The sequence below is a fragment of the Pimephales promelas genome, chromosome 10, assembly GCF_988280905.1.
Source record: "Pimephales promelas chromosome 10, fPimPro1.hap1.1, whole genome shotgun sequence".
In the NCBI taxonomy this organism is placed as follows: Eukaryota; Metazoa; Chordata; class Actinopteri; order Cypriniformes; family Leuciscidae; genus Pimephales; species Pimephales promelas.
This window is the reverse complement of record NC_142778.1, coordinates 37,513,025-37,537,517: the sequence shown is the minus strand read 5'-3', so window position 1 is coordinate 37,537,517 and position 24,493 is coordinate 37,513,025. Positions and strand designations below refer to the sequence as shown.

At 41.1% G+C, this 24,493-nt stretch overlaps 1 protein-coding gene across 1 annotated transcript in view; it reads left to right on the top strand.

Annotated features, from left to right (window-relative positions):
• Positions 1–24,447, top strand: part of slc24a5 (solute carrier family 24 member 5) — a 61,617-nt gene extending 37,170 nt beyond the window's left edge. The window contains exon 9 of the mRNA XM_089116575.1: positions 22,855–24,447. Coding sequence (XP_088972701.1) covers positions 22,855–23,177 — 323 coding nt within the window. The 3' untranslated portion in view covers positions 23,178–24,447. The remainder of the gene's footprint in view (positions 1–22,854) is intronic.
• Positions 24,448–24,493: the final 46 nt, after the last annotated feature.

Below are 24,493 nucleotides of genomic sequence, written 5' to 3'. Positions count from 1 at the left end.
GAATCTCAAAATTTCGACCCGAAAAAAAACCGACAGTGGTACCCCTTACGTTTTTTTTTTTTTGGGCGAAAAATGAAGTGTCTCCAATCTTCTCAAAACTCTGGATTCTGATAGAGGGCCATGAGACTTAAACCTGAGTGCAAAAATGGAGGCTCTAGACCCTTCCAGAGCGGAGATATCGAAACTCAAAATTTCGACCCCAAAAAAAAAACGACAGTGGTACCCCTTACGTTTTTTTTTTGGGCGAAAAATGAAGTGTCTCCAATCTTCTCAAAACTCTGGATTCTGATAAAGGGCCACGAGACTTAAACCTGAGTGCAAAAATGGAGGCTCTAGACCCTTCCAGAGCTGAGATATCGAATCTCAAAATTTCGACCCGAAAAAAAAACGACAGTGGTACCCCTTACGTTTTTTTTTTGGGGCGAAAAATGAAGTGTCTCCAATCTTCTCAAAACTCTGGATTCTGATAGAGGGCCATGAGACTTAAACCTGAGTGCAAAAATGGATGCTCTAGACCCTTCCAGAGCTGAGATATCGAATCTCAAAATTTCGACCCGAAAAAAAAACGACAGTGGTACCCCTTACGTTTTTTTTTTGGGGCGAAAAATGAAGTGTCTCCAATCTTCTCAAAACTCTGGATTCTGATAGAGGGCCATGAGACTTAAACCTGAGTGCAAAAATGGAGGCTCTAGACCCTTCCAGAGCTGAGATATCAAATCTCAAAATTTCGACCCGAAAAAAACCGACAGTGGTACCCCTTACGTTTTTTTTTTGGGGCGAAAAATGAAGTGTCTCCAATCTTCTCAAAACTCTGGATTCTGATAGAGGGCCATGAGACTTAAACCTGAAGGCAAAAATGGAGGCTCTAGACCCTTCCAGAGCTGAGATATAGAATCTCAAAATTTCGACCAGAAAAAAAAACGACAGTGGTACCCCTTATGTTTTTTTTTTTGGGCGAAAAATGAAGTGTCTCCAATCTTCTCAAAACTCTGGATTCTGATAGAGGGCCATGAGACTTAAACCTGAGTGCAAAAATGGAGGCTCTAGACCCTTCCAGAGCTGAGATATCGAAACTCAAAATTTCGACCCGAAAAAAAAACGACAGTGGTACCCCTTACGTTTTTTTTTTTTGGCGAAAAATGAAGTGTCTCCAATCTTCTCAAAACTCTGGATTCTGATAGAGGGCTATGAGACTTAAACCTGAGTGCAAAAATGGAGGCTCTAGACCCTTCCAGAGCTGAGATATCGAATCTCAAAATTTCGACCAGAAAAAAAACGACAGTGGTACCCCTTACGTTTTTTTTTTTGGGGCGAAAAATGAAGTGTCTCCAATCTTCTCAAAACTCTGGATTCTGATAGAGGGCCATGAGACTTAAACCTGAGTGCAAAAATGGAGGCTCTAGACCCTTCCAGAGCTGAGATATCGAATCTCAAAATTTCGAACCGAAAAAAAAACGACAGTGGTACCCCTTACGTTTTTTTTTTGGGGCGAAAAATGAAGTGTCTCCAATCTTCTCAAAACTCTGGATTCTGATAGAGGGCTATGAGACTTAAACCTGAGTGCAAAAATGGAGGCTCTAGACCCTTCCAGAGCGGAGATATCGAATCTCAAAATTTCGACCCGAAAAAAAACCGACAGTGGTACCCCTTACGTTTTTTTTTTTTTGGGCGAAAAATGAAGTGTCTCCAATCTTCTCAAAACTCTGGATTCTGATAGAGGGCCATGAGACTTAAACCTGAGTGCAAAAATGGAGGCTCTAGACCCTTCCAGAGCGGAGATATCGAAACTCAAAATTTCGACCCCAAAAAAAAAACGACAGTGGTACCCCTTACGTTTTTTTTTTGGGCGAAAAATGAAGTGTCTCCAATCTTCTCAAAACTCTGGATTCTGATAAAGGGCCACGAGACTTAAACCTGAGTGCAAAAATGGAGGCTCTAGACCCTTCCAGAGCTGAGATATCGAATCTCAAAATTTCGACCCGAAAAAAAAACGACAGTGGTACCCCTTACGTTTTTTTTTTGGGGCGAAAAATGAAGTGTCTCCAATCTTCTCAAAACTCTGGATTCTGATAGAGGGCCATGAGACTTAAACCTGAGTGCAAAAATGGATGCTCTAGACCCTTCCAGAGCTGAGATATCGAATCTCAAAATTTCGACCCGAAAAAAAAACGACAGTGGTACCCCTTACGTTTTTTTTTTGGGGCGAAAAATGAAGTGTCTCCAATCTTCTCAAAACTCTGGATTCTGATAGAGGGCCATGAGACTTAAACCTGAGTGCAAAAATGGAGGCTCTAGACCCTTCCAGAGCTGAGATATCAAATCTCAAAATTTCGACCCGAAAAAAACCGACAGTGGTACCCCTTACGTTTTTTTTTTGGGGCGAAAAATGAAGTGTCTCCAATCTTCTCAAAACTCTGGATTCTGATAGAGGGCCATGAGACTTAAACCTGAAGGCAAAAATGGAGGCTCTAGACCCTTCCAGAGCTGAGATATAGAATCTCAAAATTTCGACCAGAAAAAAAAACGACAGTGGTACCCCTTATGTTTTTTTTTTTGGGCGAAAAATGAAGTGTCTCCAATCTTCTCAAAACTCTGGATTCTGATAGAGGGCCATGAGACTTAAACCTGAGTGCAAAAATGGAGGCTCTAGACCCTTCCAGAGCTGAGATATCGAAACTCAAAATTTCGACCCGAAAAAAAAACGACAGTGGTACCCCTTACGTTTTTTTTTTTGGGCGAAAAATGAAGTGTCTCCAATCTTCTCAAAACTCTGGATTCTGATAGAGGGCCATGAGACTTAAACCTGAGTGCAAAAATGGAGGCTCTAGACCCTTCCAGAGCTGAGATATCGAATCTCAAAATTTCGACCCGAAAAAAAAAACGACAGTGGTACCCCTTACATTTTTTTTTTGGGCGAAAAATGAAGTGTCTCCAATCTTTTCAAAACTCTGGATTCTGATAGAGGGCCATGAGACTTAAACCTGAGTGCAAAAATGGAGGCTCTAGACCCTTCCAGAGCTGAGATATCGAATCTCAAAATTTCGACCCGAAAAAAAACGACAGTGGTACCCCTTACGTTTTTTTTTTTGGGCGAAAAATGAAGTGTCTCCAATCTTTTCAAAACTCTGGATTCTGATAGAGGGCCATGAGACTTAAACCTGAGGGCAAAAATGGAGGCTCTAGACCCTTCCAGAGCGGAGATATCGAATCTCAAAATTTCGACCCGAAAAAAAAAACGACAGTGGTACCCCTTACGTTTTTTTTTTTTTGGGGCGAAAAATGAAGTGTCTCCAATCTTCTCAAAACTCTGGATTCTGATAGAGGGCCATGAGACTTAAACCTGAGTGCAAAAATGGAGGCTCTAGACCCTTCCAGAGCTGAGATATCGAATCACAAAATTTCGACCAGAAAAAAAACGACAGTGGTACCCCTTACGTTTTTTTTTTTGGGGCGAAAAATGAAGTGTCTCCAATCTTCTCAAAACTCTGGATTCTGATAGAGGGCCATGAGACTTAAACCTGAGTGCAAAAATGGAGGCTCTAGACCCTTCCAGAGCTGAGATATCGAATCTCAAAATTTCGAACCGAAAAAAAAACGACAGTGGTACCCCTTACGTTTTTTTTTTGGGGCGAAAAATGAAGTGTCTCCAATCTTCTCAAAACTCTGGATTCTGATAGAGGGCTATGAGACTTAAACCTGAGTGCAAAAATGGAGGCTCTAGACCCTTCCAGAGCGGAGATATCGAATCTCAAAATTTCGACCCGAAAAAAAACCGACAGTGGTACCCCTTACGTTTTTTTTTTTTTGGGCGAAAAATGAAGTGTCTCCAATCTTCTCAAAACTCTGGATTCTGATAGAGGGCCATGAGACTTAAACCTGAGTGCAAAAATGGAGGCTCTAGACCCTTCCAGAGCGGAGATATCGAAACTCAAAATTTCGACCCCAAAAAAAAAACGACAGTGGTACCCCTTACGTTTTTTTTTTGGGCGAAAAATGAAGTGTCTCCAATCTTCTCAAAACTCTGGATTCTGATAAAGGGCCACGAGACTTAAACCTGAGTGCAAAAATGGAGGCTCTAGACCCTTCCAGAGCTGAGATATCGAATCTCAAAATTTCGACCCGAAAAAAAAACGACAGTGGTACCCCTTACGTTTTTTTTTTGGGGCGAAAAATGAAGTGTCTCCAATCTTCTCAAAACTCTGGATTCTGATAGAGGGCCATGAGACTTAAACCTGAGTGCAAAAATGGATGCTCTAGACCCTTCCAGAGCTGAGATATCGAATCTCAAAATTTCGACCCGAAAAAAAAACGACAGTGGTACCCCTTACGTTTTTTTTTTGGGGCGAAAAATGAAGTGTCTCCAATCTTCTCAAAACTCTGGATTCTGATAGAGGGCCATGAGACTTAAACCTGAGTGCAAAAATGGAGGCTCTAGACCCTTCCAGAGCTGAGATATCAAATCTCAAAATTTCGACCCGAAAAAAACCGACAGTGGTACCCCTTACGTTTTTTTTTTGGGGCGAAAAATGAAGTGTCTCCAATCTTCTCAAAACTCTGGATTCTGATAGAGGGCCATGAGACTTAAACCTGAAGGCAAAAATGGAGGCTCTAGACCCTTCCAGAGCTGAGATATAGAATCTCAAAATTTCGACCAGAAAAAAAAACGACAGTGGTACCCCTTATGTTTTTTTTTTTGGGCGAAAAATGAAGTGTCTCCAATCTTCTCAAAACTCTGGATTCTGATAGAGGGCCATGAGACTTAAACCTGAGTGCAAAAATGGAGGCTCTAGACCCTTCCAGAGCTGAGATATCGAAACTCAAAATTTCGACCCGAAAAAAAAACGACAGTGGTACCCCTTACGTTTTTTTTTTTGGGCGAAAAATGAAGTGTCTCCAATCTTCTCAAAACTCTGGATTCTGATAGAGGGCCATGAGACTTAAACCTGAGTGCAAAAATGGAGGCTCTAGACCCTTCCAGAGCTGAGATATCGAATCTCAAAATTTCGACCCGAAAAAAAAAACGACAGTGGTACCCCTTACATTTTTTTTTTGGGCGAAAAATGAAGTGTCTCCAATCTTTTCAAAACTCTGGATTCTGATAGAGGGCCATGAGACTTAAACCTGAGTGCAAAAATGGAGGCTCTAGACCCTTCCAGAGCTGAGATATCGAATCTCAAAATTTCGACCCGAAAAAAAACGACAGTGGTACCCCTTACGTTTTTTTTTTTGGGCGAAAAATGAAGTGTCTCCAATCTTTTCAAAACTCTGGATTCTGATAGAGGGCCATGAGACTTAAACCTGAGGGCAAAAATGGAGGCTCTAGACCCTTCCAGAGCGGAGATATCGAATCTCAAAATTTCGACCCGAAAAAAAAAACAACAGTGGTACCCCTTACGTTTTTTTTTTTTTTGGGCGAAAAATGAAGTGTCTCCAATCTTCTCAAAACTCTGGATTCTGATAGAGGGCCATGAGACTTAAACCTGAGTGCAAAAATGGAGGCTCTAGACCCTTCCAGAGCTGAGATATCGAATCACAAAATTTCAACCAAAAAAAAAAACGACAGTGGTACCCCTTACGTTTTTTTTTTTGGGGCGAAAAATGAAGTGTCTCCAATCTTCTCAAAACTCTGGATTCTGATAGACGGCCATGAGACTTAAACCTGAGTGCAAAAATGGATGCTCTAGACCCTTCCAGAGCTGAGATATCGAATCTCAAAATTTCGACCCGAAAAAAAAACGACAGTGGTACCCCTTATGTTTTTTTTTTTGGGCGAAAAATGAAGTGTCTCCAATCTTCTCAAAACTCTGGATTCTGATAGAGGGCTATGAGACTTAAACCTGAGTGCAAAAATGGAGGCTCTAGACCCTTCCAGAGCGGAGATATCGAATCTCAAAATTTCGACCCGAAAAAAAAAAACGACAGTGGTACCCCTTACGTTTTTTTTTTTTGGGCGAAAAATGAAGTGTCTCCAATCTTCTCAAAACTCTGGATTCTGATAGAGGGCCATGAGACTTAAACCTGAGTGCAAAAATGGAGGCTCTAGACCCTTCCAGAGCTGAGATATCGAATCTCAAAATTTCGACCCGAAAAAAAAACGACAGTGGTACCCCTTACGTTTTTTTTTTTGGGCGAAAAATGAAGTGTCTCCAATCTTCTCAAAACTCTGGATTCTGATAGAGGGCCATGAGACTTAAACCTGAGTGCAAAAATGGATGCTCTAGACCCTTCCAGAGCTGAGATATCGAATCTCAAAATTTCGACCCGAAAAAAAAACGACAGTGGTACCCCTTACGTTTTTTTTTTGGGGCGAAAAATGAAGTGTCTCCAATCTTCTCAAAACTCTGGATTCTGATAGAGGGCTATGAGACTTAAACCTGAGTGCAAAAATGGAGGCTCTAGACCCTTCCAGAGCTGAGATATCGAATCTCAAAATTTCGACCAGAAAAAAAACGACAGTGGTACCCCTTACGTTTTTTTTTTTGGGGCGAAAAATGAAGTGTCTCCAATCTTCTCAAAACTCTGGATTCTGATAGAGGGCCATGAGACTTAAACCTGAGTGCAAAAATGGAGGCTCTAGACCCTTCCAGAGCTGAGATATCGAATCTCAAAATTTCGACCCGAAAAAAAAACGACAGTGGTACCCCTTACGTTTTTTTTTTGGGGCGAAAAATGAAGTGTCTCCAATCTTCTCAAAACTCTGGATTCTGATAGAGGGCCATGAGACTTAAACCTGAGTGCAAAAATGGAGGCTCTAGACCCTTCCAGAGCGGAGATATCGAAACTCAAAATTTCGACCCCAAAAAAAAAACGACAGTGGTACCCCTTACGTTTTTTTTTTGGGCGAAAAATGAAGTGTCTCCAATCTTCTCAAAACTCTGGATTCTGATAAAGGGCCACGAGACTTAAACCTGAGTGCAAAAATGGAGGCTCTAGACCCTTCCAGAGCTGAGATATCGAATCTCAAAATTTCGACCCGAAAAAAAAACGACAGTGGTACCCCTTACGTTTTTTTTTTTTGGGCGAAAAATGAAGTGTCTCCAATCTTCTCAAAACTCTGGATTCTGATAGAGGGCCATGAGACTTAAACCTGAGTGCAAAAATGGAGGCTCTAGACCCTTCCAGAGCTGAGATATCGAATCACAAAATTTCAACCAAAAAAAAAAACGACAGTGGTACCCCTTACGTTTTTTTTTTTGGGCGAAAAATGAAGTGTCTCCAATCTTCTCAAAACTCTGGATTCTGATAGAGGGCCATGAGACTTAAACCTGAGTGCAAAAATGGATGCTCTAGACCCTTCCAGAGCTGAGATATCGAATCTCAAAATTTCGACCCGAAAAAAAAACGACACTGGTACCCCTTACGTTTTTTTTTTGGGGCGAAAAATGAAGTGTCTCCAATCTTCTCAAAACTCTGGATTCTGATAGAGGGCTATGAGACTTAAACCTGAGTGCAAAAATGGAGGCTCTAGACCCTTCCAGAGCGGAGATATCGAATCTCAAAATTTCGACCCGAAAAAAAAACGACAGTGGTACCCCTTACGTTTTTTTTTTTTGGGCGAAAAATGAAGTGTCTCCAATCTTCTCAAAACTCTGGATTCTGATAGAGGGCCATGAGACTTAAACCTGAGTGCAAAAATGGATGCTCTAGACCCTTCCAGAGCTGAGATATCGAATCTCAAAATTTCGACCCGCAAAAAAAAACGACAGTGGTACCCCTTACATTTTTTTTTTGGGCGAAAAATGAAGTGTCTCCAATCTTCTCAAAACTCTGGATTCTGATAGAGGGCCATGAGACTTAAACCTGAGTGCAAAAATGGAGGCTCTAGACCCTTCCAGAGCTGAGATATCGAATCTCAAAATTTCGACCCGAAAAAAAACGACAGTGGTACCCCTTACGTTTTTTTTTTTTGGCGAAAAATGAAGTGTCTCCAATCTTTTCAAAACTCTGGATTCTGATAGAGGGCCATGAGACTTAAACCTGAGGGCAAAAATGGAGGCTCTAGACCCTTCCAGAGCGGAGATATCGAATCTCAAAATTTCGACCCGAAAAAAAAACGACAGTGGTACCCCTTACGTTTTTTTTTTTGGGGCGAAAAAATGAAGTGTCTCCAATCTTCTCAAAACTCTGGATTCTGATAGAGGGCTATGAGACTTAAACCTGAGTGCAAAAATGGAGGCTCTAGACCCTCCCAGAGCTGAGATATCGAATCTCAAAATTTCGACCCGAAAAAAAAAACGACAGTGGTACCCCTCACGTTTTTTTTTTTTTGGGGCGAAAAATGAAGTGTCTCCAATCTTCTCAAAACTCTGGATTCTGATAGAGGGCTATGAGACTTAAACCTGAGTGCAAAAATGGAGACTCTAGACCCTTCCAGAGAGGAGATATCGAATCTCAAAATTTCGACCCGAAAAAAAAACGACAGTGGTACCCCTTACGCTTTTTTTTTTTTTTGGGCGAAAAATGAAGCGTCTCCAATCTTCTCAAAACTCTGGATTCTGATAGAGGGCCATGAGACTTAAACCTGAGTGCAAAAATGGAGGTTCTAGACCCTTCCAGAGCGGAGATATCGAAACTCAAAATTTCGACCCGAAAAAAAACGACAGTGGTACCCCTTACGTTTTTTTTTTTTGGCAAAAAATGAAGTGTCTCCAATCTTTTCAAAACTCTGGATTCTGATAGAGGGCCATGAGACTTAAACCTGAGGGCAAAAATGGAGGCTCTAGACCCTTCCAGAGCGGAGATATCGAATCTCAAAATTTCGACCCGAAAAAAAAACGACAGTGGTACCCCTTACGTTTTTTTTTTTTGGGGCGAAAAAATGAAGTGTCTCCAATCTTCTCAAAACTCTGGATTCTGATAGAGGGCTATGAGACTTAAACCTGAGTGCAAAAATGGAGGCTCTAGACCCTCCCAGAGCTGAGATATCGAATCTCAAAATTTCGACCCGAAAAAAAAACGACAGTGGTACCCCTTACGTTTTTTTTTTTGGGGCGAAAAATGAAGTGTCTCCAATCTTCTCAAAACTCTGGATTCTGATAGAGGGTTATGAGACTTAAACCTGAGTGCAAAAATGGAGACTCTAGACCCTTCCAGAGCGGAGATATCGAATCTCAAAATTTCGACCCGAAAAAAAAACGACAGTGGTACCCCTTACGTTTTTTTTTTTTTTTTTGGGCGAAAAATGAAGCGTCTCCAATCTTCTCAAAACTCTGGATTCTGATAGAGGGCCATGAGACTTAAACCTGAGTGCAAAAATGGAGGTTCTAGACCCTTCCAGAGCGGAGATATCGAAACTCAAAATTTCGACCCGAAAAAAAAAACGACAGTGGTACCCCTTACGTTTTTTTTTTGGGGCGAAAAATGAAGTGTCTCCAATCTTCTCAAAACTCTGGATTCTGATACAGGGCCATGAGACTTAAACCTGAGTGCAAAAATGGAGGCTCTAGACCCTTCCAGAGCTGAGATATCAAATCTCAAAATTTCGACCCGAAAAAAACCGACAGTGGTACCCCTTACGTTTTTTTTTTTTGGGCGAAAAATGAAGTGTCTCCAATCTTTTCAAAACTCTGGATTCTGATAGAGGGCCATGAGACTTAAACCTGAAGGCAAAAATGGAGGCTCTAGACCCTTCCAGAGCTGAGATATAGAATCTCAAAATTTCGACCAGAAAAAAAAACGACAGTGGTACCCCTTACGTTTTTTTTTTGGGCGAAAAATGAAGTGTCTCCAATCTTCTCAAAACTCTGGATTCTGATAGAGGGCCATGAGACTTAAACCTGAGGGCAAAAATGGAGGCTCTAGACCCTTCCAGAGCGGAGATATCGAATCTCAAAATTTCGACCCGAAAAAAAAACGACAGTGGTACCCCTTACGTTTTTTTTTTTGGGGCGAAAAATGAAGTGTCTCCAATCTTCTCAAAACTCTGGATTCTGATAGAGGGCCATGAGACTTAAACCTGAGTGCAAAAATGGAGGCTCTAGACCCTTCCAGAGCTGAGATATCGAATCTCAAAATTTCGACCCGAAAAAAAAAACGACAGTGGTACCCCTTACATTTTTTTTTTGGGCGAAAAATGAAGTGTCTCCAATCTTTTCAAAACTCTGGATTCTGATAGAGGGCCATGAGACTTAAACCTGAGTGCAAAAATGGAGGCTCTAGACCCTTCCAGAGCTGAGATATCGAATCTCAAAATTTCGACCCGAAAAAAAAAACGACAGTGGTACCCCTTACGTTTTTTTTTTTGGGCGAAAAATGAAGTGTCTCCAATCTTTTCAAAACTCTGGATTCTGATAGAGGGCCATGAGACTTAAACCTGAGGGCAAAAATGGAGGCTCTAGACCCTTCCAGAGCGGAGATATCGAATCTCAAAATTTCGACCCGAAAAAAAAACGACAGTGGTACCCCTTACGGTTTTTTTTTGGGGCGAAAAATGAAGTGTCTCCAATCTTCTCAAAACTCTGGATTCTGATAGAGGGCCATGAGACTTAAACCTGAGTGCAAAAATGGAGGCTCTAGACCCTTCCAGAGCTGAGATATCGAATCTCAAAATTTCGACCAAAAAAAAAAACGACAGTGGTACCCCTTACGTTTTTTTTTTGGGCGAAAAATGAAGTGTCTCCAATCTTCTCAAAACTCTGGATTCTGATAGAGGGCCATGAGACTTAAACCTGAGTGCAAAAATGGAGGCTCTAGACCCTTCCAGAGCTGAGATATCGAATCTCAAAATTTCGACCAAAAAAAAAAAACGACAGTGGTACCCCTTACGTTTTTTTTTTTGGGCGAAAAATGAAGTGTCTCCAATCTTCTCAAAACTCTGGATTCTGATAGAGGGCCATGAGACTTAAACCTGAGTGCAAAAATGGAGGCTCTAGACCCTTCCAGAGCGGAGATATCGAATCTCAAAATTTCGACCCGAAAAAAAAACGACAGTGGTACCCCTTACGTTTTTTTTTTGGGGCGAAAAATGAAGTGTCTCCAATCTTCTCAAAACTCTGGATTCTGATAGAGGGCTATGAGACTTAAACCTGAGTGCAAAAATGGAGGCTCTAGACCCTTCCAGAGCGGAGTTATCGAATCTCAAAATTTCGACCCGAAAAAAAAAACGACAGTGGTACCCCTTACGTTTTTTTTTTTTGGGCGAAAAATGAAGTGTCTCCAATCTTCTCAAAACTCTGGATTCTGATAGAGGGCCATGAGACTTAAACCTGAGTGCAAAAATGGATGCTCTAGACCCTTCCAGAGCTGAGATATCGAATCTCAAAATTTCGACCCGAAAAAAAAATGACAGTGGTACCCCTTACGTTTTTTTTTTGGGGCGAAAAATGAAGTGTCTCCAATCTTCTCAAAACTCTGGATTCTGATAGAGGGCTATGAGACTTAAACCTGAGTGCAAAAATGGAGGCTCTAGACCCTTCCAGAGCGGAGATATCGAATCTCAAAATTTCGACCCGAAAAAAAAACGACAGTGGTACCCCTTACGTTTTTTTTTTTTTGGGCGAAAAATGAAGCGTCTCCAATCTTCTCAAAACTCTGGATTCTGATAGAGGGCCATGAGACTTAAACCTGAGTGCAAAAATGGAGGCTCTAGACCCTTCCAGAGCGGAGATATCGAAACTCAAAATTTCGACCCGAAAAAAAAACCGACAGTGGTACCCCTTACGTTTTTTTTTGGGGCGAAAAATGAAGTGTCTCCAATCTTCTCAAAACTCTGGATTCTGATACAGGGCCATGAGACTTAAACCTGAAGGCAAAAATGGAGGCTCTAGACCCTTCCAGAGCTGAGATATAGAATCTCAAAATTTCGACCAGAAAAAAAAACGACAGTGGTACCCCTTACGTTTTTTTTTTTGGGCGAAAAATGAAGTGTCTCCAATCTTCTCAAAACTCTGGATTCTGATAGAGGGCCATGAGACTTAAACCTGAGTGCAAAAATGGAGGCTCTAGACCCTTCCAGAGCTGAGATATCGAATCTCAAAATTTCGACCCGAAAAAAAAAACGACAGTGGTACCCCTTACATTTTTTTTTTGGGCGAAAAATGAAGTGTCTCCAATCTTCTCAAAACTCTGGATTCTGATAGAGGGCCATGAGACTTAAACCTGAGTGCAAAAATGGAGGCTCTAGACCCTTCCAGAGCTGAGATATCGAATCTCAAAATTTCGACCAAAAAAAAAAACGACAGTGGTACCCCTTACGTTTTTTTTTTGGGCGAAAAATGAAGTGTCTCCAATCTTCTCAAAACTCTGGATTCTGATAGAGGGCCATGAGACTTAAACCTGAGTGCAAAAATGGAGGCTCTAGACCCTTCCAGAGCTGAGATATCGAATCTCAAAATTTCGACCAAAAAAAAAAAACGACAGTGGTACCCCTTACGTTTTTTTTTTTGGGCGAAAAATGAAGTGTCTCCAATCTTCTCAAAACTCTGGATTCTGATAGAGGGCCATGAGACTTAAACCTGAGTGCAAAAATGGAGGCTCTAGACCCTTCCAGAGCGGAGATATCGAATCTCAAAATTTCGACCCGAAAAAAAAACGACAGTGGTACCCCTTACGTTTTTTTTTTGGGGCGAAAAATGAAGTGTCTCCAATCTTCTCAAAACTCTGGATTCTGATAGAGGGCTATGAGACTTAAACCTGAGTGCAAAAATGGAGGCTCTAGACCCTTCCAGAGCGGAGTTATCGAATCTCAAAATTTCGACCCGAAAAAAAAAACGACAGTGGTACCCCTTACGTTTTTTTTTTTGGGGCGAAAAATGAAGTGTCTCCAATCTTCTCAAAACTCTGGATTCTGATAGAGGGCCATGAGACTTAAACCTGAGTGCAAAAATGGATGCTCTAGACCCTTCCAGAGCTGAGATATCGAATCTCAAAATTTCGACCCGAAAAAAAAATGACAGTGGTACCCCTTACGTTTTTTTTTTGGGGCGAAAAATGAAGTGTCTCCAATCTTCTCAAAACTCTGGATTCTGATAGAGGGCTATGAGACTTAAACCTGAGTGCAAAAATGGAGGCTCTAGACCCTTCCAGAGCGGAGATATCGAATCTCAAAATTTCGACCCGAAAAAAAAACGACAGTGGTACCCCTTACGTTTTTTTTTTTTTGGGCGAAAAATGAAGCGTCTCCAATCTTCTCAAAACTCTGGATTCTGATAGAGGGCCATGAGACTTAAACCTGAGTGCAAAAATGGAGGCTCTAGACCCTTCCAGAGCGGAGATATCGAAACTCAAAATTTCGACCCGAAAAAAAAACCGACAGTGGTACCCCTTACGGTTTTTTTTGGGGCGAAAAATGAAGTGTCTCCAATCTTCTCAAAACTCTGGATTCTGATACAGGGCCATGAGACTTAAACCTGAAGGCAAAAATGGAGGCTCTAGACCCTTCCAGAGCTGAGATATAGAATCTCAAAATTTCGACCAGAAAAAAAAACGACAGTGGTACCCCTTACGTTTTTTTTTTGGGGCGAAAAATGAAGTGTCTCCAATCTTCTCAAAACTCTGGATTCTGATAGAGGGCCATGAGACTTAAACCTGAGTGCAAAAATGGAGGCTCTAGACCCTTCCAGAGCTGAGATATCGAATCTCAAAATTTCGACCCGAAAAAAAAAACGACAGTGGTACCCCTTACATTTTTTTTTTGGGCGAAAAATGAAGTGTCTCCAATCTTCTCAAAACTCTGGATTCTGATAGAGGGCCATGAGACTTAAACCTGAGTGCAAAAATGGAGGCTCTAGACCCTTCCAGAGCTGAGATATCGAATCTCAAAATTTCGACCCGAAAAAAAACGACAGTGGTACCCCTTACATTTTTTTTTTGGGCGAAAAATGAAGTGTCTCCAATCTTCTCAAAACTCTGGATTCTGATAGAGGGCCATGAGACTTAAACCTGAGTGCAAAAATGGAGGCTCTAGACCCTTCCAGAGCTGAGATATCGAATCTCAAAATTTCGACCCGAAAAAAAACGACAGTGGTACCCCTTACATTTTTTTTTTGGGCGAAAAATGAAGTGTCTCCAATCTTCTCAAAACTCTGGATTCTGATAGAGGGCCATGAGACTTAAACCTGAGTGCAAAAATGGATGCTCTAGACCCTTCCAGAGCTGAGATATCGAATCTCAAAATTTCGACCCGAAAAAAAAACGACAGTGGTACCCCTTACGTTTTTTTTTTGGGGCGAAAAATGAAGTGTCTCCAATCTTCTCAAAACTCTGGATTCTGATAGAGGGCTATGAGACTTAAACCTGAGTGCAAAAATGGAGGCTCTAGACCCTTCCAGAGCGGAGATATCGAAACTCAAAATTTCGACCCGAAAAAAAAAACGACAGTGGTACCCCTTACGTTTTTTTTTGGGGCGAAAAATGAAGTGTCTCCAATCTTCTCAAAACTCTGGATTCTGATACAGGGCCATGAGACTTAAACCTGAAGGCAAAAATGGAGGCTCTAGACCCTTCCAGAGCTGAGATATAGAATCTCAAAATTTCGACCAGAAAAAAAAACGACAGTGGTACCCCTTACGTTTTTTTTTTTGGGCGAAAAATGAAGTGTCTCCAATCTTCTCAAAACTCTGGATTCTGATAGAGGGCCATGAGACTTAAACCTGAGTGCAAAAATGGAGGCTCTAGACCCTTCCAGAGCTGAGATATCGAATCTCAAAATTTCGACCCGAAAAAAAAAGACAGTGGTACCCCTTACATTTTTTTTTTGGGCGAAAAATGAAGTGTCTCCAATCTTCTCAAAACTCTGGATTCTGATACAGGGCCATGAGACTTAAACCTGAAGGCAAAAATGGAGGCTCTAGACCCTTCCAGAGCGGAGATATCGAATCTCAAAATTTCGACCCGAAAAAAAAAACGACAGTGGTACCCCTTACGTTTTTTTTTTTTGGGCGAAAAATGAAGTGTCTCCAATCTTCTCAAAACTCTGGATTCTGATAGAGGGCCATGAGACTTAAACCTGAGTGCAAAAATGGATGCTCTAGACCCTTCCAGAGCTGAGATATCGAATCTCAAAATTTCGACCCGAAAAAAAAACGACAGTGGTACCCCTTACGTTTTTTTTTTTTGGGCGAAAAATGAAGCGTCTCCAATCTTCTCAAAACTCTAGATTCTGATAGAGGGCCATGAGACTTAAACCTGAGTGCAAAAATGGAGGCTCTAGACCCTTCCAGAGCGGAGATATCGAAACTCAAAATTTCGACCCGAAAAAAAAAACGACAGTGGTACCCCTTACGTTTTTTTTTGGGGCGAAAAATGAAGTGTCTCCAATCTTCTCAAAACTCTGGATTCTGATACAGGGCCATGAGACTTAAACCTGAAGGCAAAAATGGAGGCTCTAGACCCTTCCAGAGCTGAGATATAGAATCTCAAAATTTCGACCAGAAAAAAAAACGACAGTGGTACCCCTTACGTTTTTTTTTTTGGGCGAAAAATGAAGTGTCTCCAATCTTCTCAAAACTCTGGATTCTGATAGAGGGCCATGAGACTTAAACCTGAGTGCAAAAATGGAGGCTCTAGACCCTTCCAGAGCTGAGATATCGAATCTCAAAATTTCGACCCGAAAAAAAAAGACAGTGGTACCCCTTACATTTTTTTTTTGGGCGAAAAATGAAGTGTCTCCAATCTTCTCAAAACTCTGGATTCTGATAGAGGGCCATGAGACTTAAACCTGAGTGCAAAAATGGAGGCTCTAGACCCTTCCAGAGCTGAGATATCGAATCTCAAAATTTCGACCCGAAAAAAAAAACGACAGTGGTACCCCTTACGTTTTTTTTTTTTGGGCGAAAAATGAAGTGTCTCCAATCTTTTCAAAACTCTGGATTCTGATAGAGGGCCATGAGACTTAAACCTGAGGGCAAAAATGGAGGCTCTAGACCCATTCCAGAGCGGAGATATCGAATCTCAAAATTTCGACCCGAAAAAAAACGACAGTGGTACCCCTTACGTTTTTTTTTTTTGGCAAAAAATGAAGTGTCTCCAATCTTTTCAAAACTCTGGATTCTGATAGAGGGCCATGAGACTTAAACCTGAGGGCAAAAATGGAGGCTCTAGACCCTTCCAGAGCGGAGATATCGAATCTCAAAATTTCGACCCGAAAAAAAAACGACAGTGGTACCCCTTACGTTTTTTTTTTTTGGGGCGAAAAAATGAAGTGTCTCCAATCTTCTCAAAACTCTGGATTCTGATAGAGGGCTATGAGACTTAAACCTGAGTGCAAAAATGGAGGCTCTAGACCCTCCCAGAGCTGAGATATCGAATCTCAAAATTTCGACCCGAAAAAAAAACGACAGTGGTACCCCTTACGTTTTTTTTTTTTTTTTGGGCGAAAAATGAAGCGTCTCCAATCTTCTCAAAACTCTGGATTCTGATAGAGGGCCATGAGACTTAAACCTGAGTGCAAAAATGGAGGTTCTAGACCCTTCCAGAGCGGAGATATCGAAACTCAAAATTTCGACCCGAAAAAAAAACCGACAGTGGTACCCCTTACGTTTTTTTTTTGGGGCGAAAAATGAAGTGTCTCCAATCTTCTCAAAACTCTGGATTCTGATACAGGGCCATGAGACTTAAACCTGAGTGCAAAAATGGAGGCTCTAGACCCTTCCAGAGCTGAGATATCAAATCTCAAAATTTCGACCCGAAAAAAACCGACAGTGGTACCCCTTACGTTTTTTTTTTTTGGGCGAAAAATGAAGTGTCTCCAATCTTTTCAAAACTCTGGATTCTGATAGAGGGCCATGAGACTTAAACCTGAAGGCAAAAATGGAGGCTCTAGACCCTTCCAGAGCTGAGATATAGAATCTCAAAATTTCGACCAGAAAAAAAAACGACAGTGGTACCCCTTACGTTTTTTTTTTGGGCGAAAAATGAAGTGTCTCCAATCTTCTCAAAACTCTGGATTCTGATAGAGGGCCATGAGACTTAAACCTGAGGGCAAAAATGGAGGCTCTAGACCCTTCCAGAGCGGAGATATCGAATCTCAAAATTTCGACCCGAAAAAAAAACGACAGTGGTACCCCTTACGTTTTTTTTTTTGGGGCGAAAAATGAAGTGTCTCCAATCTTCTCAAAACTCTGGATTCTGATAGAGGGCCATGAGACTTAAACCTGAGTGCAAAAATGGAGGCTCTAGACCCTTCCAGAGCTGAGATATCGAATCTCAAAATTTCGACCCGAAAAAAAAAACGACAGTGGTACCCCTTACATTTTTTTTTTGGGCGAAAAATGAAGTGTCTCCAATCTTTTCAAAACTCTGGATTCTGATAGAGGGCCATGAGACTTAAACCTGAGTGCAAAAATGGAGGCTCTAGACCCTTCCAGAGCTGAGATATCGAATCTCAAAATTTCGACCCGAAAAAAAAAACGACAGTGGTACCCCTTACGTTTTTTTTTTGGGCGAAAAATGAAGTGTCTCCAATCTTTTCAAAACTCTGGATTCTGATAGAGGGCCATGAGACTTAAACCTGAGGGCAAAAATGGAGGCTCTAGACCCTTCCAGAGCTGAGATATAGAATCTCAAAATTTCGACCCGAAAAAAAAACGACAGTGGTACCCCTTACGTTTTTTTTTTTGGGGCGAAAAATGAAGTGTCTCCAATCTTCTCAAAACTCTGGATTCTGATAGAGGGCCATGAGACTTAAACCTGAGTGCAAAAATGGAGGCTCTAGACCCTTCCAGAGCTGAGATATCGAATCTCAAAATTTCGACCCGAAAAAAAAAACGACAGTGGTACCCCTTACATTTTTTTTTTGGGCGAAAAATGAAGTGTCTCCAATCTTTTCAAAACTCTGGATTCTGATAGAGGGCCATGAGACTTAAACCTGAGTGCAAAAATGGAGGCTCTAGACCCTTCCAGAGCTGAGATATCGAATCTCAAAATTTCGACCCGAAAAAAAAAACGACAGTGGTACCCCTTACGTTTTTTTTTTTGGGCGAAAAATGAAGTGTCTCCAATCTTTTCAAAACTCTGGATTCTGATAGAGGGCCATGAGACTTAAACCTGAGGGCAAAAATGGAGGCTCTAGACCCTTCCAGAGCGGAGATATCGAATCTCAAAATTTCGACCCGAAAAAAAAACGACAGTGGTACCCCTTACGGTTTTTTTTTGGGGCGAAAAATGAAGTGTCTCCAATCTTCTCAAAACTCTGGATTCTGATAGAGGGCCATGAGACTTAAACCTGAGTGCAAAAATGGAGGCTCTAGACCCTTCCAGAGCTGAGATATCGAATCTCAAAATTTCGACCAAAAAAAAAAACGACAGTGGTACCCCTTACGTTTTTTTTTTGGGCGAAAAATGAAGTGTCTCCAATCTTCTCAAAACTCTGGATTCTGATAGAGGGCCATGAGACTTAAACCTGAGTGCAAAAATGGAGGCTCTAGACCCTTCCAGAGCTGAGATATCGAATCTCAAAATTTCGACCAAAAAAAAAAAACGACAGTGGTACCCCTTACGTTTTTTTTTTTGGGCGAAAAATGAAGTGTCTCCAATCTTCTCAAAACTCTGGATTCTGATAGAGGGCCATGAGACTTAAACCTGAGTGCAAAAATGGAGGCTCTAGACCCTTCCAGAGCTGAGATATCGAATCTCAAAATTTCGACCCGAAAAAAAAAGACAGTGGTACCCCTTACATTTTTTTTTTGGGCGAAAAATGAAGTGTCTCCAATCTTCTCAAAACTCTGGATTCTGATAGAGGGCCATGAGACTTAAACCTGAGTGCAAAAATGGATGCTCTAGACCCTTCCAGAGCTGAGATATCGAATCTCAAAATTTCGACCCGAAAAAAAAATGACAGTGGTACCCCTTACGTTTTTTTTTTGGGGCGAAAAATGAAGTGTCTCCAATCTTCTCAAAACTCTGGATTCTGATAGAGGGCTATGAGACTTAAACCTGAGTGCAAAAATGGAGGCTCTAGACCCTTCCAGAGCGGAGATATCGAATCTCAAAATTTCGACCCGAAAAAAAAACGACAGTGGTACCCCTTACGTTTTTTTTTTTTTTTGGGCGAAAAATGAAGCGTCTCCAATCTTCTCAAAACTCTGGATTCTGATAGAGGGCCATGAGACTTAAACCTGAGTGCAAAAATGGAGGCTCTAGACCCTTCCAGAGCTGAGATATAGAATCTCAAAATTTCGACCAGAAAAAAAAACGACAGTGGTACCCCTTACGTTTTTTTTTTTTGGGCGAAAAATGAAGTGTCTCCAATCTTCTCAAAACTCTGGATTCTGATAGAGGGTCATGAGACTTAAACCTGAGTGCAAAAATGGATGCTCTAGACCCTTCCAGAGCTGAGATATCGAATCTCAAAATTTCGACCCGAAAAAAAAAGACAGTGGTACCCCTTACATTTTTTTTTTGGGCGAAAAATGAAGTGTCTCCAATCTTCTCAAAACTCTGGATTCTGATAGAGGGCCATGAGACTTAAACCTGAGTGCAAAAATGGAGGCTCTAGACCCTTCCAGAGCTGAGATATCGAATCTCAAAATTTCGACCCGAAAAAAAAACGACAGTGGTACCCCTTACGTTTTTTTTTTTTGGGCGAAAAATGAAGTGTCTCCAATCTTTTCAAAACTCTGGATTCTGATAGAGGGCCATGAGACTTAAACCTGAGGGCAAAAATGGAGGCTCTAGACCCTTCCAGAGCGGAGATATCGAATCTCAAAATTTCGACCAGAAAAAAAAACGACAGTGGTACCCCTTACGTTTTTTTTTTTGGGCGAAAAATGAAGTGTCTCCAATCTTCTCAAAACTCTGGATTCTGATAGAGGGTCATGAGACTTAAACCTGAGTGCAAAAATGGATGCTCTAGACCCTTCCAGAGCTGAGATATCGAATCTCAAAATTTCGACCAGAAAAAAAAACGACAGTGGTACCCCTTACGTTTTTTTTTTTTGGGCGAAAAATGAAGTGTCTCCAATCTTCTCAAAACTCTGGATTCTGATAGAGGGTCATGAGACTTAAACCTGAGTGCAAAAATGGATGCTCTAGACCCTTCCAGAGCTGAGATATCGAATCTCAAAATTTCGACCCGAAAAAAAAAGACAGTGGTACCCCTTACATTTTTTTTTTGGGCGAAAAATGAAGTGTCTCCAATCTTCTCAAAACTCTGGATTCTGATAGAGGGCCATGAGACTTAAACCTGAGTGCAAAAATGGAGGCTCTAGACCCTTCCAGAGCTGAGATATCGAATCTCAAAATTTCGACCCGAAAAAAAAAAACGACAGTGGTACCCCTTACGTTTTTTTTTGGGCGAAAAATGAAGTGTCTCCAATCTTTTCAAAACTCTGGATTCTGATAGAGGGCCATGAGACTTAAACCTGAGTGCAAAAATGGAGGCTCTAGACCCTTCCAGAGCGGAGATATCGAAACTCAAAATTTCGACCCGAAAAAAAAACCGACAGTGGTACCCCTTACGTTTTTTTTGGGGGCGAAAAATGAAGTGTCTCCAATCTTCTCAAAACTCTGGATTCTGATACAGGGCCATGAGACTTAAACCTGAAGGCAAAAATGGAGGCTCTAGACCCTTCCAGAGCTGAGATATAGAATCTCAAAATTTCGACCAGAAAAAAAAACGACAGTGGTACCCCTTACGTTTTTTTTTTTTGGGCGAAAAATGAAGTGTCTCCAATCTTCTCAAAACTCTGGATTCTGATAGAGGGTCATGAGACTTAAACCTGAGTGCAAAAATGGATGCTCTAGACCCTTCCAGAGCTGAGATATCGAAACTCAAAATTTCGACCCGAAAAAAAAAACGACAGTGGTACCCCTTACGTTTTTTTTTGGGGCGAAAAATGAAGTGTCTCCAATCTTCTCAAAACTCTGGATTCTGATACAGGGCCATGAGACTTAAACCTGAAGGCAAAAATGGAGGCTCTAGACCCTTCCAGAGCTGAGATATCGAATCTCAAAATTTCGACCCGAAAAAAAAAGACAGTGGTACCCCTTACATTTTTTTTTTGGGCGAAAAATGAAGTGTCTCCAATCTTCTCAAAACTCTGGATTCTGATAGAGGGCCATGAGACTTAAACCTGAGTGCAAAAATGGAGGCTCTAGACCCTTCCAGAGCTGAGATATCGAATCTCAAAATTTCGACCCGAAAAAAAAAGACAGTGGTACCCCTTACATTTTTTTTTTGGGCGAAAAATGAAGTGTCTCCAATCTTCTCAAAACTCTGGATTCTGATAGAGGGCCATGAGACTTAAACCTGAGTGCAAAAATGGAGGCTCTAGACCCTTCCAGAGCTGAGATATCGAATCTAAAAATTTCGACCCGAAAAAAAAACGACAGTGGTACCCCTTACGTTTTTTTTTTTTGGGCGAAAAATGAAGTGTCTCCAATCTTTTCAAAACTCTGGATTCTGATAGAGGGCCATGAGACTTAAACCTGAGGGCAAAAATGGAGGCTCTAGACCCTTCCAGAGCGGAGATCTCGAATCTCAAAATTTCGACCCGAAAAAAAAACGACAGTGGTACCCCTTACGTTTTTTTTTTTGGGGCGAAAAAATGAAGTGTCTCCAATCTTCTCAAAACTCTGGATTCTGATAGAGGGCCATGAGACTTAAACCTGAGTGCAAAAATGGAGGCTCTAGACCCTTCCAGAGCTGAGATATCAAATCTCAAAATTTCGACCCGAAAAAAAAACGACAGTGGTACCCCTTACGTTTTTTTTTTTTGGGCGAAAAATGAAGTGTCTCCAATCTTCTCAAAACTCTGGATTCTGATAGAGGGCCATGAGACTTAAACCTGAGTGCAAAAATGGAGGCTCTAGACCCTTCCAGAGCTGAGATATCGAATCTCAAAATTTCGACCCGAAAAAAAAAAACGACAGTGGTACCCCTTACGTTTTTTTTTGGGCGAAAAATGAAGTGTCTCCAATCTTTTCAAAACTCTGGATTCTGATAGAGGGCCATGAGACTTAAACCTGAGTGCAAAAATGGAGGCTCTAGACCCTTCCAGAGCGGAGATATCGAATCTCAAAATTTCGACCCGAAAAAAAAACGACAGTGGTACCCCTTACGTTTTTTTTTTTTGGGGCGAAAAATGAAGCGTCTCCAATCTTCTCAAAACTCTGGATTCTGATAGAGGGCCATGAGACTTAAACCTGAGTGCAAAAATGGAGGCTCTAGACCCTTCCAGAGCTGAGATGTTGAGATATTTATAATGGCATAAACGCTACGTTGGATCTCAATATCTCAGCTCTGGAAGGGTCTAGAGCCTCCATTTTTGCACTCAGGTCTAAGTCTCGTGGCCCTCTATCAGAATCCAGAGTTTCAAGAAGATCAGAGAAACTCAAAATTTAACCAAAAAAACAAAAAAAAAAACAACAACAGTGGTACCCCTTTCATTTTTTTTTTGGTGCGAAAAAATAAGTTAACAGATTTTAACTTATTTACATAACAGAGTTTTGAGAAGATTGGAGAAACGTATTTTTTCGCACCAAAAAAAAACAAAAAAAAAACGAAAGGGGTACCGAATTTAGCATATTTATGTAAATGTTAGGGTTTGTGATGTCCCGGACCCATGAGTAAGCTTGTGTGGTTTTACCAGCCGTGTGTTGTAGTCCAGTGAATTCTCTAAAAGTAAATCTCTCCGAGTTGTAACTTTGCAGATGTTGTTTAAGCGTAAACTGCAACATCACACACTCACTGCAGCCAGACAAGTTTAGACATAAATCGGCCCTTTTAGACTTGCATTGTTGGGCACATTTATCGTGATGACATCACTGTTTTCTCCAGAGTCGCAATATATATAAATGAACTAAATGAGCAATCACTGAACTTAAGCTGGACTGTGCCGCTATTGTCGTCTAGACACAAACTTACATTATTGTCCAGTTATGTCTGAATCGGTGACGCTGATTGGCTGTGTGTTGCAGGGAAAGCTGACATGGCCATGTCCAACATCGTGGGCTCGAACGTGTTCGACATGCTGTGCCTCGGCCTGCCGTGGTTCATCCAGACGGTTTTCGTGGCGCCGGGGTCGCCGGTGGAGGTCAACAGCACGGGTCTGCTCTTCATGTCCTGCACGCTCCTGCTCTCCATCCTCTTCCTCTTCCTCGCCGTGCACCTCAACGGCTGGAGGCTGGACTGGAAGCTGGGTCTGGTGTCGCTGGCGTGTTACGTCCTCTTCGCCACGCTCTCCATCCTGTACGAGCTCGGGATCATCGGGAACAGCCCGATCCGAGCCTGCGGAGACTGATCATGTGACACCAGCTGTGTTTACTCTTGTCTCGTTTTTCCAGCACTAATATCAAAACACTCTTAAATCAAGACGCTTTTCTTGGAGAAGCAGAATGATGAAGATATTAGGTCTCGTTTACTGAATGAAGTGAGTTTGTGCTTAAAACAAGAACTATGACCACTGGAGTCAGAAATAGAATTAATTCAAAGAGATACAAGATTATATTTCTGACCTCATTGGGAGATATTAGACCTTGTTTTAAGAAAACTCACAGTAAACGAGACCTTATATCTTCATCATAAAGCTTCTCCAGGAAATGCATCTTGATTGAAGAGGGTTTCGATATCTGTGCTGGAAAACGAGACAGAAACGCTGTTTTTTGTTTTTACAGTGTATGGTATGCAAGTTCCCCCATTAGTTTATTTATTTCTAACGAACAAAATTCAAACAATGATCCATTAAAAAGTGAATCTGTAACCAAGTGATGCTTTTGATCTCACCGTATCACATTTACAGTAAAATGAATATACTCACATAACACTTGTTCTAGCGCCGACCTCATATGCAGTAATGTCCAGTCATGTTAAAGAGTCGCATTATAAATCAGCTATTTTGTAAGGATGGCGATAACAAGCAGAACATCTTTAAACAGTCTCTTCCATAAATATCTTAACATTTTTAAATCAAGATACATTTACTTGAAAGTAGATATAAAGTCTTGTTTACTGAAAAATCTATTAAAATGAAGTGAGTTTGTGCTGAAACTGAACTAATATCACCATTGGAGTCAGAAATATCATTTTATTTTTCTGATTCTTCTTTTAGACTTGAAGCAAGTTAAAATAGATCATTTTAATTACACCCGCTTCCACTGGTTTGTAAAACTGTATTGCTCAGGGATTTGTCAATGTTGTGATAAAGTAGTAATAAATCTGTCTTTTAGGAATAGGAAAATCCCTGTTCAAACGTACTTTAATGATCTTAATGCCAAAGATTGTTGTCTGCACTGGTTGATCTCCTCAGACTGATGCTCTTCCTCTACCTCAGACCCCTCATCATCACTGGAACACTAATAAACACATACTGATCATCAAATACAAATCATGCAATTCTTTTTTTTAAGTTCAGAAATGAGATTGATCTGTTGGCATTTCTTATTTTTATTTCTTATTCACGAGAGTTTGACTGATCGAGGTTCTCAAAAGCTTACACTCACAAACAACATGACAATTTATGAAAATCTTTATTATTCAATTGTTTTTCTAATTTTTATTTTTATTTTTTAAATTCCCCCCACAAAAATAAAGAAGTTAAGAGTTAAAAAGCAGATGGTT